Source organism: Pristis pectinata, chromosome 28, assembly GCF_009764475.1.
Source record: "Pristis pectinata isolate sPriPec2 chromosome 28, sPriPec2.1.pri, whole genome shotgun sequence".
NCBI lineage: Eukaryota > Metazoa > Chordata > Chondrichthyes > Rhinopristiformes > Pristidae > Pristis > Pristis pectinata.
This window is the reverse complement of record NC_067432.1, coordinates 7,464,620-7,485,198: the sequence shown is the minus strand read 5'-3', so window position 1 is coordinate 7,485,198 and position 20,579 is coordinate 7,464,620. Positions and strand designations below refer to the sequence as shown.

At 43.0% G+C, this 20,579-nt stretch overlaps 1 protein-coding gene across 1 annotated transcript in view; it reads left to right on the top strand.

Moving 5' to 3' along the window:
• LOC127583868 (A-kinase anchor protein 13-like) overlaps positions 1-20,579 on the top strand; it is a 407,302-nt gene that overhangs the window by 307,116 nt on the left and 79,607 nt on the right. Inside the window, 1 exon segment of the mRNA XM_052040262.1 lies at positions 13,798-13,948. Coding sequence (XP_051896222.1) covers positions 13,798-13,948 — 151 coding nt within the window.

Below are 20,579 nucleotides of genomic sequence, written 5' to 3'. Positions count from 1 at the left end.
TCACTCTATTGGGAGTATTCTACAGAACCCCCCCCCAGTAGCAGCAGAGACACTGAGGAGCAGATCAGGAGGCAGATTTTGGAAAGGTGCAAAAATAACAGGGTTGTTGTCATGGGTGATTTCAACTTCCCTAATATTAATTGGCACCTTCATAGTGTAAAGGGGATAAATGGGGCAGAGTCTGCCTCACAAGCCTGATTGAATTCTTTGAGGATGTGACAAAGCATATTGATGAAGGTAGAGCAGTAGATGTGGTGTACATGGATTTTAGTAAGACATTTGATAAGGTTCCTTATGGAAGGCTCATTCAGAAAGTCAGGTGGCATGGGATGCAGGGAAACTTGGCTGTGTGGATTCAGAATTGGCTCGCCCATAGAAGATGGAGGGTGGTTGTAGATGGAGAGTATTCTGCCTGGAGGTCGGTGACCAGTGGTGTTCCACAGGGATCTGTTCTGGGACCCCTGCTCTTAGTCATTTTTGTAAATGACTTGGATGAGGATGTGGAAGGGTGGGTTAGTAAGTCTGCAGATGACACAAAGGTTGGTGGTGTTGTGGATCATGTAGAAGGTTGCTGTAGGTTACAACAGGACATTGATAGGATGCAGAGCTGGGCTGAGAAGTGGCAGATTGAGTTCAACCCGGAAAAGTGTGAAGTGATACGTTTTGGAAGATCGAATTTGAAGGCAGAATACAAGGTTAATGGAAGGACTCTTAACAGTGTGGAGGAACAGAGGGAAATTGGGGTCCACGTCCATAGATCGCTCAAGGTTGCCACGTAGGTGGATAGAGTTGTTAAGAAGGCGTGTGGTGTGTTGGCCTTCATTAGTCAGGGGATTGTGTTCAAGAGCCGTGAGGTGATGTTGCAGCTCTATAAAACTCTGGTTAGACCACACTTGGAGTATTGTGTTCAGTTCTGGTCACCTCATTATAGGAAGGATGTGGAAGCTTTAGAGAGGGTGCAGAGGAGATTTACGAGGATGCTGCCTGGATTAGAGAGCATGTCTTATGAGGATAGGTTGAGTTAGCTAAGGCTTTACTCTTTGGAGTGAAGGAGGATGAGAGGTGACTTGTAGAGGTGTACAAGATGATAAGAGGCATAGATCGAGTGGAAAGTCAGACTTTTTCTCAGGACGAAATTGACTAACATGAGGGGGCATAATTTTCAGGTGATTGGAGGAAGGTATAGGGGGAATGTCAGAGGTAAGTTTTTTTTTATATACAGAGAGTGGTGATTGCGTGGAACGTACTGCCGGCAGAGGTTGTGGGAGCAGATACATTAGGGACATTTAAGAGATAGGTACATGAATGATAGAAAAATGAAGGGTTTGATAGATATTAGAGCAGGATAAAATATCGGCACAACATCGTGGGCTGAAGGGCCTGTACTGTGCTGTAATGTTCTATGTTTTGTATGGCTGGGTAAAGAAAGTGGAATCTTTTCATCAATTTTTAGCTTGCATCTGAAGTTCTACCCTGAGTTAATATTTCCCACTGTGAATGCAAAAATGATTTACTTGAAGTTTGCACCAAGCATCAATGAGAATTGCAAAGTCTTCGGGACGTTATGGATAGGTTAGCAGAATAGGCAGATGCAGGGCAGGCACAGATTAATACAAGTCTGTGCAGCAGTATATTATGGGACGCATGCTTTTAAAGAGCTAGTAAGGCATGGATCAATGATGCAAATCCACAGATAGCTTAGGTTCAATAGGTAATGCCATATAAAAGGGCTTGTAATGCTTAAGATTTTATTTTTTGGGGGCATAAAGTTTCTAAGTGATAAAAATGTTTTTTAAAAAAGCACTGGTTAAATGAAATTCAAAGTACATTGTGTGGTTTTGTAAATCCCCATTGAAGTCACAGTGCAAAGCAAGGATATGAAATATTGTAATGAGAAATTTTAACATGAATTGTATCCTTTCCGCTGAAGGTAACTAAGAGGAAAATATGAGGTGAGTACAGAAATACGTTTAAGCAGCTTTGCTGAAACAAGTAATGATTATTGTAGATAGTGCTTGAGGTTGACAATATATTTTTAAGGGAGAATTAAGAAAGTATTTGAAGGGGATGAAGTTACAGAACTAGGGGAATGGATCAGAACAGTTAGGTTCATTTTGTGTTATTCTTATTAAGTGCCAGTTGTCCTGAATGACTTCCTGTGCCATAAACATTTATACTTCCAGGTGATTATTTAAGCTATTCTACAACTGCAGATGCCAGTTAGAACTTGCCAGCTTCTTTCAAGTGCATTATTTGGAAGATGTTCTGAGGGAGGGTTGGCCAGGGGGCCTTAGGTTGACTTGGGTTACCATGTGCACCGCATTGGCCAGAGGTGACTCAACCAGAAGAGGCACTCAGTCATAATTTTGATTCTGCGAACTTGTCAAGGTTTCACCGAGAGAATAGTTGAAGCTGGGCCGCTGACAGTATTTAAGAAACGTCTGGATGAGCACCTGAATCACTTGAGCATAGTGGGCTATGGACCAAGTACTGGGAGATGGGATTAGTACAAAAGGGTGTCCACTGGTCAGCATGAATGAGTTGGGCCGAATGGCCTGTTGCCCTGCTGTATGATTCTGACACTGACTCTTCACTATTGAATGTAGCTTACAAATTCTAACAAACCAGGATCCATTAAGTGGAAGCGAGCACTGTAAATGTGCACTTAAGGTATATCAGAGGACGTGAGTGCTCTCTCCGAATAATTTCATGATCTTTTGAAAATGTTGACAAACATTCGCTTCTGTCACAGTTAGTTTGAGGAAGAGACTTTAGCAGATGCATCCTTCCCTATTCTGCTGAAGACATAGACTTCAGTTTCTCATCCACAGACCAGTATCCATTTGTAGACCTGGCAGTTAACGGTCAAAAAGCAATTCAACAGTTGTGGATATCATATTTAAGCACAATCATTGTCCCCACACATTTCATTTTGCTAGGATTAATAGCAGAATGCCTACCTGTTTTGCTCTTGTCTATTTAAATTCACTTCTTCCCTGTTGAATAACAGGGACTGGATGGCTTGGGTTATAATGAGAGGCTGCTTAGGCTAGGACATTTTTCCCTAGAACATAGGGGGCTGAGGGGTGACCTTATAGAGGTTTATAAAATCTTGAAGGGCATAGATAAGGTGAATGGTCACAGTATTTTCCCCAGGATAGGGGAGTCAGAAACCAGAGGGGTTTAAAGTGATGGAAAAGATTTAAGAGAGACCTGAGGGGCAGATTTTCCACACCCGGGTGGTGAGTATATGGAGTGAGCTGCCAGAGGAGGTGGTAGATGTGGGTACAGTTACGACATTTAAAAGGAATTTGGACACTTACATGATTGGAAAGGTTTAGAGGGACATGGGCCAAATGCAGGGAGTTGGAACTAGCTCAGTCAGGCAACTTGATTGGCATGGACAAGTTGGGCCAAAGGGCCTGTTTCCATGCTGTATGACTCTATAACTCCCAATCCTCTCCACAACACCAATTTTGAATGAGACCATCAAAAGTAATTGTTGTTCCAATAGCCTGAACTCAGTTAAAAACACAGCTGTGGTCTATCTCTGTGTTAGTGCGATTGGAGACTTAAACACGTCATCTAGACTAAAAGTGTGCTATTGACCCAGATCGTTGACGCAAGCACCACCTGAAATCAACAACCCATTAATTTAAAATTAAACGGGAAAATGCTGGAAACATTCAGCAGATCAGGCAGCATCTGTGGAGAGAGAAACCAATGAGGGGTTCTGCACCTGAAACTAACTCTGTTTCTCTTTCCATAAGATATAGGAGCAGAATTCGGCCCATCGAGCTTGCTCCATCATTCAATCATGGCTGATTTTTTTTTCAACCCCATTCTCCAGCCTTCTCCCCGTAACCCTTAACTCCCTTACCAATCAAGAATTTATCAATCTCTACCTTAAATACACCCAATAACTTGGCTTCCACAGCCCTCTTGTGACAATGAATTCCATAGATTCTTCACCCTCTGGCTGAAGAAATTCCTCCTCATCTCAGTTTTAAAGGGATGTCCCTTTATTCTGAGGCTGTGCCCTCAGATTCTGGACCCCCCTACTAATGGAAACATCCTTTCTACATTCATTCCATCCAGGCCTTTCCACAGCATCCAGCTGACCTGCTGAGTGTTTCCAGCATTTTCTGTTTTTATTTTCAGATTTTCAGCATCTGCACTTTTCTTTTTGATGTTCTCCCCTATCTGTTTAATTGTTCAGATAGACTTCAGAAGAACCCATGGTCCTATTGAGAGAGGGCAAGGGAAGTTCTAGCGTCCTAGTGATTCATTCCTGAAATAATAACCAAAACAGATTACTTTGGCATTTATCCATCTGCTATTCTTGGAGTCTTGCTCTGTGTGCTTTTGCCTCCAAAGCAAGTAACTTGCAATAATTCATAGGCCATAGAGGACTTTGAATCCTTCTGTTATGCACCTTGTTATGGCCAAGAATTTAATCACATAATTCTATCTGAAGGTGAAAGGGATAAGATTTAAAGGGAACCTGGGGGGCAACTTTTTCCACACAGAGGGTGTTGGGTATATGGAACGAGCTGCCAGAGGAAATGGTAGAGGCAGGTACAATTACAATGTTTAAAAGACATTTGGGCAGGTTCATGGAGAGGAAAGGTTTGGAGGGACGTGGGCCAAATGCAGGCGAATGGGACTAACGCAGATAGGCACCTTGGTTGGCGGGGACGAGTTGGGCCAAAGGGCCTGTTCCTGTACTGTATGACTCTATGATTGAAAATCAGCTTTCCTCATGAGTGGAACAAAATAGCAATAATTTTGGGGTTGCTTCACACCGAGAACCTGTGGAGCTGATGTGCTTCCCACATCAGGGCTGCACAGGATGATTCCACTCCCTGTTTGATGCTCTTTGCGGAGCACTGCATTGGAGCTCAGATCATGAAAGTGAAAAAGAAACTGCAGATGCTGGCACTCTGAAAGAAAAGCAGAAAACATTGGAAACGATCAGCAGGTCAAGTAGTGCACATGGAAAGAGAAAGAATTTACATTTCTGTGTTAGAGCTGGAAAAGGAAGAAAACTAGTTTTCAGCAGCAGAGGAGGTCAGGGAAATGGATGAAGCAAAGGGAATATCTCTGAAGGTGATTGGGAGCTTGGATTGTGTTGTCCAGCCCAGCATCTGACACTCAGAGGACAGCATAATCAGTGTTGAACTGACATCTGGTAGGCAAGCAAAGCGCCTGCATCTTGTGGGTGGTACCCAAACATGTTACAGTTGCCCACCAGATTCCATCGATCCCTGGTTCCGGAGATATTTATATATCTTCTCCACCTCCCAGACAATCTCCCTGCTTCTGATTTCTTGCCCCCTCCAAGCACTCTGATATTGTTATTTATTTTTGCTATCTGGACATCACTGGCAAAACCAATATTTTTACATAGCCTATTCCTAATCACCCTTTAGAAGCTGGTGGCGAGGTGCCACCTTGAACCTCAGCTGTCCTTCTGGTAAAGGTGCTCCTAATAGTGCCGTTAGGGAGTGCGTTCCAGGATTTGGACCCAGTAGTGATGAAGGAAAGACAATACATTTCCAGATCAGGATGGTAGGTGACTTGGAGGGGAACCTGATGTTGACATGCACCTACAACCCTTGATGAAAAACACGATGATGCTGGAGGAACTCAGCAGGCCAGGCAGCGTCCGTGGAGAAAAGCAGGCGGTCAACGTTTCGGGTCAGGACCCTTCTTCAGGACTGAAGATAGGAAAAGGGGAAGGCCTCCTATATATTGCTGCTCTGCTTTTCCCTCCTTTATGTTGGCTTCCCCTTTTCCTATCTTCAGTCCTGAAGAAGGGTCCTGACCCGAAACGTTGACCGCCTGCTTTTCTCCACGGACGCTGCCTGGCCTGCTGAGTTCCTCCAGCATCATCGTGCTTTTCATCTAGATTCCAGCATCTGCAGTCCTTTGTTTCTCCACCTACAACCCTTGTCCTCCTTGGTGGTAGAAGTTGCAGTTTTCAAGCTGCTGTCAGAGTGGTCTAGGTGAGTAACTGCAGTGCATTTTGTAGCTGGCACACACTGTAGCCACTGTGCACAGATGGTGGAGGGACGTCCAGGGTGGTGGATGGGTTGCCAATCAAGTGGGCTGCTTTGGGTGCACTAGAACTTATATCTATTACTGAAAGTCTGTCTTTCTCTGAACTCAGTCACATTAGCCATTTCACAAGCAACAGTGAAAAATGCCTTTCTTAAAAAAATGAATTGCACATTTGTCAAATAAAAATAGTTTGCAAAGTTTTAAGTTTCAGTTTCATTTAAAATTAAAGCTGTACACTAATTTAAATGTGTGGGAGAATCATTACTGAGAGACTGAAAATGCTTTAGGTCGTAATGAATGCAGGAATATTCTACTTGGCTTACTGCTTCTAAACAACTTACCAAGTAAGCCCAAAAGGGTGGCCTCCCCCTCTCCAAAACCCAACTTCCTCTGACTGAGATGCACGTCATGGCAAATCGAGACAGCCAGCCCACTCTTCTTTTGCAACCAGCATGTTGAAAGAAGACTTCTCCTGATCTTAGTTATGTCGTGGATTAGACTTTCTCTTCCGCAGATGAGTCCCTTCAAGGTGGTAGGTGAACGATTGATTCAGAGCTACCATGGGTCCTGTGCTTTGTTGTCGTGTGGGTTCGGAGACGAAAGCTTGAATGTTCATGTCTGTAAATGTCTTCATGTTGGCTGCCGTTCCTTGGTTTCCTGTTTATACTCTGTGTTGTAATAGGTTTGCATCTTCAGTCTTGGTGTCTAACGTTTCAATGTGGCTGTGTTCTCTTAAAATAATCTTTTACATATGGTTTAGCTTCTGTTCCACATGAAGATGGTTAAAAGTGTTCAGCAATGTTTACGTAAATGTAAGTTTCTGCAGTAACAGACTAAAAGAAAAGCAAAGTACTCTTCAAACTCAATCTGCAGTGCAGTTGTCTTTTTGTAAAGACCAGATCTTGTATGATTTTACACTGAGTGCAACAGTCTGGGGTAAGCATATCATTACATCAAATAAACAAGCATTTATTTGTGAAGCAGTGGTTGTCTTGTAGTTATCATGTGATGATGTAAACCAAAACAATATTCAGAATGACAAGTAGGGAAAAACGGCCTTCCTGTGCTCCCTGTTGTGCCTAGATGAATTATTGAGGTTCAGGTCAAAACGTACACTGCAAATTCTTGCTGTGTAATTTGTTCCTTATTACAAATGGAAGTCTAAGTAGCAGGGCGTAATGCAACTTGTGACACTTAACACAATCTTGTGTCTTAGCATTTTGTGGTTATGGTGGCACTCGGCTGCTGTGTGCTGACAATGGGCAGTGTCAGAATGAATTCATTGCTTGCCCTGGCTCTCAGTCCCTGCTGCATTTGGGGTTGACTGGTGTCCTGATGCAGTATCTTCAGAGTGTGCACTCACTGGCCAGGTCTCACTGGCTGAACAACACCTGAACTCCATGTGGTTCAAAGCTCCACACACTGTTCCAAATGTGGTGGGAAATCTGCAGTTCAACTTGTGCTGGGTTAAACCTGCAGGCATGGCAGTTCCCTCCCATGCATGGGAGACCTCGTCTCCTGGTAGATATGTATTTAGAACGTTAAACAGTACAGCACAGGAACAGGCCCTTCGGTCCATGATGTTGTGCTGAACTAATCAAACTAGTAATTAAACGCCTCATCAAACTAATCCCTTCTGCCTGCACAATGTCCATATCCCTCCATTCTCTGTGCATTCATGTGTCTATCAAAGAGCCTCTTTAAACACATCTATCATATTTGCCTCCACCACCACCCCTGGCAGCACATTCCAGGCACCCACCACTGTGTGTGTGTGTGTGTGTGTGTGTGTGTGTGTGTGTGTGTGGGTGTGTGTATATTTAAAAAAACTTGCCCTGCAAATCTCCTTTGAACTTACCCCCTCTCACCCTAAATGCATGCCTCTAGTATTAGATATTTTGACCCTGGTGGAAAAAGATATTGGCTATCTACTCTATCTATGCCTCTCATAATCCCTTATATTTTGGTATTTTTGTCATATTTTTATTTATTTATCTTAGGTTAATGCATTTTTAGTGTACAAAAGCACTTGTTAACATGTTAAATGTCCACATCCATGCCAACCTCTTTGCCTGTCAATACTGATCCCATTTTCCAGCATTAGATCTGCATCCCTCTGTGCTTTGCCTACTCTTAAACATTGTGATCGTATCTGATTCCACCATCTCTTTTGGCAGTAAGTGCAAGAAAAAAACTTTGCTCTCTTGATTTAGATATGCTTACCATGGAAAAAGATTCTGACAATCTACCCGATCTATGCCTCTTTATTTTAAATACCTCCATAAGGTCATTCCTCAGCTTCCTCCGCTCCAGAGACAGGAAGCTCAGACTACCCAATCTCCCCCCAAAACCAAAGTCTGCCAATCCAGGCAACGGCCTGATGAATCTCTTCTGCACTCTCTCCAGCACAAACACATCCTTTAGTGTGTTGACCAGAACTACACATAACACTCCAAGTTTGAGCTAACCAGTATTTTGTAATGTTGCAACATAACATCCCAACTTTTAAAAGTTCTGTGAAAGCAAGTATGCCATATACCTTCTTACCTTCCTATCCAACTGTATAGCCATATTCAGGGAGATATGGATTTGAACCCCAATGCCCCTCTGTTCATCCACATTCCTTAGTGCCGTACCATTGACAGTATATATCTTACCCCTAGTTGACTTATGGGGGCTGATGGACCCTTGCCACCAGTCAATGCCATTGTGTGAGTGCAGTTTGCTGTCTGCACTGAGACAGTCCTTGCATTCAGTTGGCTCATGCTGATGAACATGGGTTCCCCATGGAGGACTACATCAGGCAACCACGATGGAACAGGGACAGCCAGCCAGTGAGTTCAGCACAACAGATCTGTCCCATGAGTTCAAGTCCTATCTGAGGCATTTAAATTCAACTAATTAAATAAACCTGGAATGTAAAAACAAAGGAAATGTCCAAAGTGGTGACCAGTGAATGTAAGGATAGTCATTAAATCCAGCTGGTTCATTGTTCTTTAGGAATGGGAACCTATTGCTTTACCTCATCTCCAAAACCAATGATCAAGGAGCAGAAAACTACAGATGTTGTACAGCTGAAATCTCTCAGCCGGTGAGGCAGCATCTGTGGAATAAGAAACAGAATTAACCTTTCATCAGTACGTTGTTCAACCTAAACTGTTAACTCTGTTTCTCCTTCTGCAGACACTGCCAGAGCTGCTGAGTGTTTCAGCACTTCCTGTTTTATTCCAGATCTAGTAATATTTGTACCTTAACCAAGCTCTGGGGACTGTTGGAGTTGGAGAATAAATGCTAGCTCTCTGCACATGTGTGTGTGTTTGTGCCTGTGTATGTTTGTGCATATGCTGTTTACCAGTTTGAAGATGGGAGCAACAGCTTGCATTTCCATGGTGCCTTTTACATTCTTTTCAGCAACACTTTACAGCAATGAGGTTATTTTCACGTAGATAGCTCTTGTTGTCGTGAGGGAAATGTTGCAATCCATTCGTCCCAATAGAACAGTAACGTAAAACTGATCACAAACTTCTTCTCATGACGTCAGTTGAGAGATGAGCATTGGCCAGGGCATCAAGGACAACTCCCCTGCGCTTTGAAATAGTGCTGTGGGATACTTTGCATTCCACCTGAGAGGATGGATATGATCTCAATTTAACATATCCAAAAGATGGTGCACACTCCCTCAGTTAGGCACTAAAGTTTCAGCCTGAAAGTTTGGTCAAGTCTCTGGAATGGATTTGAATCCACGAGTATTTAGATTGACACAGCTAGTAGAGCCACTGCCTCTCAGCATCAGAAACCCAGGTGCAATCGTGACCTCCACTGTTATCTGTGCGGAATTTGCACGTTGTCCCTGTGGCCGCGTGGGCTTCCTCCAAGTGCTCCAGTTTCCTCTCACGTCCCACATACGTGTGGGTTGATGGTCACTGACAGTTGTCCCTTGTGTGTGGGTGAGTGGTAGAATCTGGGTGGAATTGATGAGAATGGGAAGGAGTAAAAATGGAATTAGTGTAAATGGGTGGTTGATGGTTGCCGTGGAATCAGTGGGCCCAGGGGCCTGTTTCCATGCTACATCTCTTGAAGTGAGAGAGCTCCCAAATGTTGCAGAGCAGACTTAATCTGTTGACTATACTGTATCTCTTGTGCCATCTCACAGTGTAGTTTGCACCTGTTTACATCATTTGATTCTTTGGCCAAATCCAGCTACAGTCTGTGTGTCTGTTAACGGCTACTAACGTACTCCAATTAGTATGGTTCCAGTGTCTCAAATGACTTTTCAAGTAAATACGTCTGTCACACTTGGATGTGGAGCGTGTTTTGCAAGAAATCTTGAATATGTTGCAGTTAATGTGTACGGTTAAAGCAGTTGGTTCATTGACAGGAAGATTGGTTAAAGGGGTGGTTCATCTGTGATCACCTTATTTTTGCAGATGACTAATTACTCAATGTGTAAAAGTATGTAGCTGTATATGAGGAAAAAAAAATTGAGATGGTCATAGGGCTGACTTTGCAAATATGCAGATCCACAGATAGCAAGGCCGTGGAGAGCCTCATGATATCTTCCAGTACGAGTTCCTCCAGCAGCTCATTTTTTGCTCCAGATTTCAGCATCTATTGTCTCTTGTGTCTCCAGTGGATAACAAAGATTGAATACAGCTTGTGGTTTAAAAACAGGAATCCTATATAACTTTTATTTCCCTGGTTTCAGGAACACTGCAGTTTCATGGCTGGCCATCCTTGGTGAGGTCAATTAACCCAACAAAAACCAAGAATTGGGCCTGGAATTCAGTGGGCCAATTTGGATAGATATCAGAGTACATTCAGTCCATACGGATTCAGTCAGTGCTTTGTGCAGTGCATCTAATGACGAAGCCAGGGTTCAAGTCCTGAACTGGGCTTTAAAAATTCACAAAATTTTTGCTGTAGTCATTGAGTTGTACGAAAGCAACTCAAGGTTTATATAGAACTTCTAGTGTAATTCAAGTTTGAGTCATCTGTAAATGAGTAATGAAATGCAATCAAGGTATGCAATAATTTCAGAGATTATGGGGTGGTTTGGTTGAAGTTTTCAGGATACTAAGGGAAGCTGTTCGGGTGGAGCAGAACTATTTCTGCTGGCTGGGGGATCTAGGACTAGAGGGCACAGTCTTATCACATGCACCAGGCCTTGTAGAGTAGAATTAGGAAGCACATCTACATGTGGATGGTGGTAGAAAATTGAAACTCTCCTCCACAAGAAATAATTGACCATGGGTCAATTGTTATTTTTAAGTCTGAGATTAATGGGTTTTTGATAATCAGCAATTAATTAACATGGGGTAAAGATGTGTGTGGTTAGCTCAGAGTCATATTGGACAGCAAACAAGCTCAAGGGGTTAGATTTCCTCCTGTAGCTCTGTTCCTGACCACCAACGGAGTTAGAAGAACATACAGAACATAGAACACTACAGCACAGTACAGGCCCTCCGGCCCACAAGGTTGTGCCGACGTTTTATCCTGCTCTAAGATCTATCTAACCCTTCCCTCACACATAGCTCCCTATTTTTTTTATCATTCATGTGTCTATCTAAGTCTCTCTTAAATGTCCCTAATGTATCTGCCCCCTTGACCTCTGCCGGCAGTGTGTTCCATGCACCCACCACTCTCTGTGTAAAAAAAAACTTACCCAACATCCCCCTTATACCTTCCTCCAATCACCTTAAAATTATGCCCCCTTGTGTTAGCCATTGTTGCCCTGGAAAAAAGTCTCTGACTGTCCACTCGATCTATGCCTCTTATCATTTTATACACACCTCCATCAAGTCACCTCTCATCCTCCTCCTAGAAGCAGACAGGTTTTTAAGGAAGCTTTTCAAGGGGTGAGGGGAGATGCAAAGAGCAAGTTGTCAAGCCTAGAATCAGGTTAGCAAGATGGAAAGGGGATTGAAGAAGGCTGGTCCATCGGAAGCAGCTAGGGTGGGGGTCATTCACAGGAAAGTACTGCCAGATTAGGGGAATGTGGCTGTATAAGGTCCAGAGTATGGAGAGATCTCTAAATGAGAGTGGCTATTTTGAATTCAGTATAAGCTGAGACACGCAACCAGTGTGAAGTTTGTGTTTGCTATGCACATCCAACTGCTTTGAACTGAAAACTCATAGCACCTTTGAGAGCCAGCCCACAAAATTGTCAAGAGAAGATGTTGAGGTTTCCTTTGACTTATCTCTTGGCATTTCTTTTTAACCAATGAATTACCGATTAACTGCAGGAGATGGGAACAACTAAGTGAAATTACTGAGATTGACATTAATGAGGAACCCAAAGGTTGAAACTGGCTGGCTTTAAGGATTATCCTGCCGGTCACCAATTCAATACAATCAGTTTCAGAATCAGTAAATGCTTTGAGAAAAATAAATGTGAAACTGTTAAAGACCTCTGCTTGCTTCTCATGAGTGTCCTGCACAAGACCTCAAAACTGGAACACTCCTATTCTGAGCTACACTGTATAACAGCTCCTGGACTGTACAATCTCCATTCCCAAATGGGCTGTATCTAATTCTAAGGATCTTGAGCCTTATTATCCTCTAAATCAAGTAAAAGTCACAAAGGCTTTAGCTGAGATAGTCTGGAGACACTAGTGATTGCAGATGCTCGAATCTGGAGCAACAAGCAAAATGCTGGAGGAACTCAGAGGGTCGAGCAGCATCTGTGGAGGGAAATGGATTGTCAACATTTTGGGTTGAGGCCCTTCATCTGGACCCTTCCAGTCCAGATGAAGTCTTGACGCAAAACATTGACGGTCCATTTCCCTCCACAGACGCTGCTCAACCCACTGAGTTCCTCCAGCGTTTTGCTTGTAACCAGGATAGTCCATCAGAAAGTATCAAGTATGCCTCAGTGAAGAGCACTCCTGCCTCTGAAATGGGGGGTTATGGGTATAAGTTCCTCTCCAGGGATGTGAGCACAAAATTCAGGTTCTCATTCCAGCTTGGTGCTGGAGGAACCCAGAGGAAGAAACTGCCTGGCTTTAAGGATTATACTGATGGACATTGATAGGAATTATCTTTCAAACATCACCACAAAGGAAAACAGATTATCTGGCCATTATAACATGGCTGGTCATGGGAGCTCACTATGCTCAAAATGGCTACTGTGATTCCTGCATTGTAATTGTGACATATTTCAAGATTACGTCGTTGGTTCCAATGTGTCCCCGGTCATCCTGAGGCACTATAGAAATGCCAGCATGTTCCTTACATTTGGTCATGTGTGGTTCACTTTCTGGATTTACAAAAACTCCAGAGGAATTTAAGAATTTGAATTAAAATCCCTTCTAACCTTTTTTAAATTTTTCTTTCAAAGTGCTTTTTGTTTGGATTTCCAACAATCCTTTTTATTTAAGTCTGCCATTAAGAGCTGGTATATCAGTAAAAGTGACCACGTAGCTGTCAGTTGGTGAAATACCTAAATTCTTTTAATTCCCTGTATCGTCAGGATTTTGCCATCCTTGTTCAATGTAGCCTGGGATAAATCCTGAGAACGAATTGAAAACACTTTGGAAATTTTCAAGCTGGCTGATGGTTAGTTAAACATTGTCAGTTGGTAATTTTATTCTTGTTGGCAAAAGGGTTGATTTATGAGAGTTAATATTGTCAGTGACAAAGCATGTCACGGTGCAGTTATCACACCAAGCAGAGGTGAAGTTCCACTGTAAAAAATTGATTTTGGTCTCATCATTAATCTCTTCCCTTTTGTTTTAGGAGAAAGAGAAAACAAAAGAGAAGGAAGTAAAAGACAAGGACAAGAAAACCACAAATGGGCATGCCTTTAATGCTATTTTAGCATTTGGCCCACCACAGTGTCACCAGTGTTACAAGAGCATTACCACCAGGGAGGCATACCTCTGTAACAGTGAGTACCTGGGTTGCAGTTTGCTTAACTCTTGCTGTAAGAAATGTTCTTTATGTGATGCTGTTGAATCCATGACGTACTGACACTCCACTCTGGTATACTTTTCAGTGCTGTCGCTGTCAAGTTTAAAGTTGTGCGATATTTTCATACTATGTCCAGGAGTGACATTGCTGTTTCTTACATTATAATTTACCTATTCTCACCCTTGTTTCTAGTGTGTCTGGTCTCACCCACACCTCCAGTTATGTCCCCACACTCATCCCAGTGTTTTATCATTTCATCAATGTCCATTCTCGTTTCAGCTGTCACAACTCTCTCAGGAACTGCCTCCCTAAATTTCCCTTTGCTGTGCTCTTCTCCTTAACAAAGCTTCTCACTTCCCGCTGCCTCGGGAAAGCAGCCAACGTGATCAAAGACCCCACCCACCCCAGACATTCTCTCTTCTCCCCCCTCCCATCAGGCAAAAGATACAAAAGCCTGAAAGCACGTACCACCAGGCTCAAGGACAGCTTCTATCCTGCTGATATAAGACGATTGAACGGTTCCCTAGTACGATAAAATGGACTCTTGACCTCACAATCTACCTCATTATGGCCTTGCACCTTATTGTCTGCCTGCACTGCACTTTCTTTGTAACTGTAACACTTTATTCTGCATTCTGTTATTGCTTTGCCCTTGTACTACCTCAATGAACTGATGTAATAAAATGATCTGTATGGATGGCATGCAAAACAAAGGTTTTCACTGTACCTTGGTACGTGTGACAATAATAAACCAATTTACCAATTTTCTTAACATATTCTAACTCATTCAGTGTTGAGCACTGCTGCTGTGACTCGGGATGTTAAAGGTGCTAAACAAATGTGAGTTGTTGTTGTTGTGAAAAGGAACATGATATAATTAGGGTTCAAGCCTGGGTCCATTTGCAAGTATTCTCACCAGTTGTATGCAACTCTGACTCTTGGCAAACATGTAGACGAGCATTGTCTATTGTACCATATGTTGAACTGTGGCCGATGTCTCCAAGTATTCTGTATGACACAGGACAGTGCTCTCACTCAATATTTTTATAGTGTCACTGCTAAAATTAACTTTTAATGTGTGACATAAATAGAGGACAAGTATGAAAACCCATGGGATATCATTTTCTTTTCTACACAAGGTACTGAATACAGCCTTGACAAAATCAGCCCCTTCCAGCCGAGGCACATTTAGTCCCAGAGATTTTGTGACTTTTAATAAAACTGATTGATTATGTTCAGACCGGCTGTATGAAGCAGTTGTTGAGTTTGTACTGGATACTTTAACCCGTCATCCCATCACGGTAGTTAAGCACGTCTTGACGTTAGGGCAAAGGAAGTTCACTGAGTGTATTCCAAGTATGAAACAGTTATCTTATGAAGAAAGATTGAAGAGATTGGGCCCATTCTGTCTGGAGTTGAGAAGTATAAGAGGTGATGTCATTGAAGAGAGGGCTTGACAGGGTAGATGTTGTGAAATTGTTTCTGGGAAGGGAGATTGGAATCAAGGACTAGGGGAGATGTAAGGGGTTATAAATTGATAAATGGTTGTCTATTTATCGCTGTAATGAGGAAGAATTTCTTCCCTCAAAGGCTTCTGAGTCCTTAAAACTTTTGATCTCAGAATTCTGGAACCTGAGACATTAATTGTATTTAAGATGGAGATAGTTTTTTGGATTGTGAGGGGCCAGGCTAAACAGTGCAATTGAGGCCAAGATCAGGTCAGCCTTGATGTTATTGAATTGGCAGAGCAAGGTCCACATTCCTGTCCATATGCCCTACTCTTGTGTTCTTGTATAAGGTCCATAGTATAGCCCCTTTCCCTGGATTCTAAGCACATGAACCTTTTGTAACCATCCCTCCCCAATAGATAGTGTATACTAAGTATTTCCAACCTTTCCTCTTTGACATTGTCATCTGTATACATAGACGATCAGGACACAAATGGACATTAGAACTACAGCTATACAAAGCCTGCATCTGGAGCAGTGTGATTAGTTCTGTGCAACATACCTTAGGAAGTATGAAATGACCTTGGACGGAGTACAGTGCACATTTGTCAGAAGGATACCTTGAAGTTAAGTGACAAGGAGAAATTGGGCAAACTAGGGATGTTCCCTGGATTTGTAATAAAAAAAGGTTGAAGAATGACCGGATTGGAATTTGCAATCCATTAGTGTGAATTGATTGGTAGATGCCTTCAATGAAACTATTTCTGCTGGTTGGGGAGTCTAGAACTTGGAGGCATTGTCCAAAGATGAGAGCCACGGCGTCAGGAGAGAAATTAGGAAGTGTTTCTCCATACAGAGCCTGGTAAATGCTTGGCAGTCTTCTGCACAAAAATGAATGTGAAGTTGGTTGTTAATTTTAAATTTCAGAATGCTTAACAGAAGCCCATTAAAGGTGTTAAGAAATTGGTGGAGATGGTCACACATCAGCTAAGATGTTATTTGTTGCCAGACAGGTTGCAGTGGCTGAATGGCCACTAGATCCTTTAATGAATATATTTGGGGTTCCTTGTTCTCCCAGCAATATATGCTAAATATACAGAATACTAGTGTCCAACCAATAATGCATCTTGGTTCTGATTACCGAATATTTTTACTCTCTCTCTGTTTGGTCTTATTTGAACACACAGAAATCACAGCAGTTTTTAATTTTTCCCAGACACACTGTTGTGGTACCAGTAAGCTAATAATTTTTCAGGACATTCTATGTACAGTGTACAAGAAAGCAAATTTGTGGATGGGTATTTCTGTGAGTTCAATCCAACTCCAAGTACCGTATGTGCCCTTGAAAGCAAAGTCATTTTCTCTCTGTGTGCAACATCTGAGCTGGAGAAGCCAATGAGCTTTGTGCAGGTCCCTTTCTTCCCTGTTATAAAAGAGGTAAACAAGGGAGAGGTGAGTGTAACATAAGGACGAAACCGATAGATCATAGGCGGAATAAAATAAGAATCAAATCAGAGGTGACTTAAGAGCTGCAAGTTAAGGAGGTTTTTGCATGAAACGGTGTACAATTTTACACCCATTCCTTGTTGCTATGTCTTCCCCCCCACAAACTCCCCTCCCTGACCACCACAATGATCCCCACCACCGCAATATGAGGTTTTAGTTTCCTATTTATGAGCCTGTGTTACTCACAGTTGAGCATGATAAATTTAAACTTTTTAGAAGTGCAGCAAAAAAAAGAGATCTGTGAAAGTCGAACATGCGCAGAGTGTGGAGAACTGTTCTCCTCTGCCATGCTCCTGAACTCTTGTAAGCCTCAAGTATTGACTTGAACCACTTCTGCCCATAATAAAACCTTTCTGAGATTGGGCACACAGAAATCACCCCCACCTGTTCTCTCACTCTGTCCATTTCCCCCTCTACTTTGTAAAACGCTAGATATTTTTCTGTATTAAATTGTTTCTTGGAAAAGCAGTGCTAATATTTTTGTTGATTGCAGTCAGCATTACTTGATAACCAGAATCTCATTTTATGACCAAAAATTAGGGTGTGTCAAGTCCCAACGCTGCTGCTAAGGAGTTCTTGCGCGGTTTTGTGTTAGCCTCCCATTTCCATCCCAAGAGCAGCCCCCATCCTCCTCCAACCGATCAATTTTCTCTCCCTGCATTTTGGAATTAGTGGTGACATGGTCGGTAATTGAACTGTATGAAGATAAACTGCTGAGAGAACTCAGAGGGTCAGGCAGCATCTGTGGAGGCAAAGGGATGGTCAATGTTTTGAGTCGAGACCCTGTGTCAGGACTGAAAGTGTGGAGGGATGGTGGCCAATAGAGAGAAGTGAGAGGGAGGGAGGCTGGTAGGTAGAACCAGATGAAGGAGTGATGATGGGGAGATGGAGGGGGAAGAGGGAGGAGTGCTGACACAGAGGCTGGTAGATGGTGGGTGGAAACACAAGAAGAAAAAGACTATTTTGTGCTGATGGAGCTGTGTGTGGGAGAGCAGGAAGAAGATAGGCGATACTTGGAACCAGGTCAGAGAGGGATGATGGACAAAAGGAACCAGGTGGGAGAGCGTAATGATAATGAGGGGGTGGGGGGGGGGGGGAGGCGGGGGGAAGGGATGGAAAAGATGGAACAAAAGGAGACGGGCTCTGGGTGGACTGTATGCCTTTGAGTTAGGGCTGCTAATTTATAAACTTTAAGCTTTATTCATACAGCACGGCAACAGGCCCTTCCGGCCCAACGAGCCCATGCCACCAATTACACCCATGTTAACCAACTAACCCGTACGTCTTTGGAACCTGGGAGGAAACCGGAGCACTCAGAGGAAACCCACGCAGACACGGGGGGGAGCATACAAACTCCTTACAGACAGCGGCAGGAATTGAACCCCAATCATTGGCGCCCTAATAGTGTTATGCTAACCGCTATGCTACGGCCACCCCAAATTATACTAGGCACCACCTCTTATCTCAAAGTAGAAATGCCTTTCAAGGTGAGAGGGGAAAGATATGGAACATGCTGCCAGAGGAAGTGGTAGAGGCAGGTACAGTTACAGTGTCTAAAAGATACTTGGACAGGTACATGGATAGGAAAGATTTAGAGGAATGTGGGCTGAATGCAGACAAGTGGGACTAGCTCAGGAAGATACCGTGGTCAGCATGGATGAGTTGGGCCGAAGGGCCAGTTTCCATGCTGTATAACTCTATGACTCTTAACCATAAACAACTCGGCCAAAATGTCACCATGAAAGAAAGCTGCAGAGTGACCGTGTAGAGATGGTTTACTGACCTGGGCATCGGCAGTGGATACAGACAACAAATGGAAAATGGGCACTGATTAAAAGTAGGAAAAGACAATTTTTGGACTTGGATTTCAATGTCTCAGATGATCAAAGCACTGAATGGGTATTTGGGGGAGAAAACTAGGTCTGAATCCCAGGGGCCAAGTTTAAGAACCCATTGGATGTTGAGGTAGTGCAGGATGTTTGTAAAACTTGAATCAGATGGATGGAGTTGACTTTATCACCTTGTGAGTTTGAAACAGCAGAGACTTAATAAATGCAACTGCAAATCTCCACCACTGATCCCTAGTGCTTTTCTGTTCTATGTTGTTGAGGCATGGTCTTGTTTTGACTTTTATTTTGGATTACTTCATCGCCGTTAGTTTCTTTACAGTGGGAGTTTTGTTGGAATTCCTGACATTTTTATCTTAAATATTTCAATATGCCTCACAAGAATTGCACCTTAAGAGCATAGTGTTAGCATGGTGATTAACTCGCTGGAGAAGCAGTCCCAGGGTCTGGATTGGTGATCTGGAGACATTGGTTCAAATCCCACCACAGCAGCTAGGGAATTTAAACTTGGCTACAGTGCTAGCATTGGTAATAGTGAGCAGGAAACTACTGAATTGTCATTTAGAAAACAACTGCCTAGGAAGGAAATCTATTGGCTCTCCTCAGTCAGGCTGTTGACCCCCAGATCCACAGCAATGTGAGTTGACTCTCAATACCCTCAAAGATCCAGTAAGTTGTTCAGTTCAAGGGCAAATACGTGCCAGCAAACAAAGGAGGTCTTTTCCTTGTCTTTCATGATGTCCATTAGGTGGACAAAGTGGATTGTTTTTGTAGCAGTGGTTCTCAGCTTGAAATCTGACTGTGAGTGTGCATGTGGAACTTCTGTTTTCCTGTGCCAGGGCCTGTTTCATGTCAGTTTTGTTTTGGAGTTTTGCGGAGCTCTCAGTTCCACGTTTCTGATCAGTGCACTGATTGAATGCAAACGGACTTTACAAACCATAGGTCTGTTTTACAGAAAATCAACTTCTCTACCCTTTTTTTTTGGCTCAGCCGCCCTCCAATGTAGGAGGCTCATTCTATCACTGAGACCCTTCGTAGCATATACAGTAAACGGACCCTAAGGCTAGTTTTGGGTGCTCGTCCAAGACTACTTCTGCCGCTCGTTATTCAGAACAGAAGCGAGATTCGAGTCTCTCAGTGAAGGATAGGAGAAAATAATGAAAACTGGATGTGAAGTTCCAATGGATGTGCTTGCCTAAAACTGACCCCATTAAATCCAAATGCTTATTCATTTAAGAAGTTTGTATTGGCTTTGCCTCTGTCCAGTGCTTATGGTTTGTTGTCCTGTGGAGCTCGTGACACAAGCGATCCCCATCACATGGGACACACTCGGAGCCAAAGCATCGACCCCCTCTTTGATTTAACTTCCCACAACAGCTGTTAAACCACAAGGAATCCAGACCAGGTTCATGTGTGGCTTTCTCTGTGGTTTTCATACCCAGCACGTGCCTCAGGCCATATTCCATACTCCTACAATTTTGGATTAACACTTTGCCTGCTACTCCCTCCACTGTACTCTCAGAGGCTAAGACATGCACATTAGTCTTAGATTCCACTGCAATAATGCACAATTTAAAGGCAGCTATGGATCAACAGGTCCAATCTTCAGAAGTAGATCACAATGCACAGCTGCTGATCTATGGGGCTTTAGCACATGTGACTGAGGTTCAGTTCCGACCCCCAAGTCTTTAATCACTGGAACTCTCTCTAACCATACTTTGTTTCTTTGTTCTTCAGTCATCTCCCATTTCCAGCTCAATGACTCCCTCTCTCCCTTGGAAGCTGCTCTGTAATGTTGTTCTGAGAC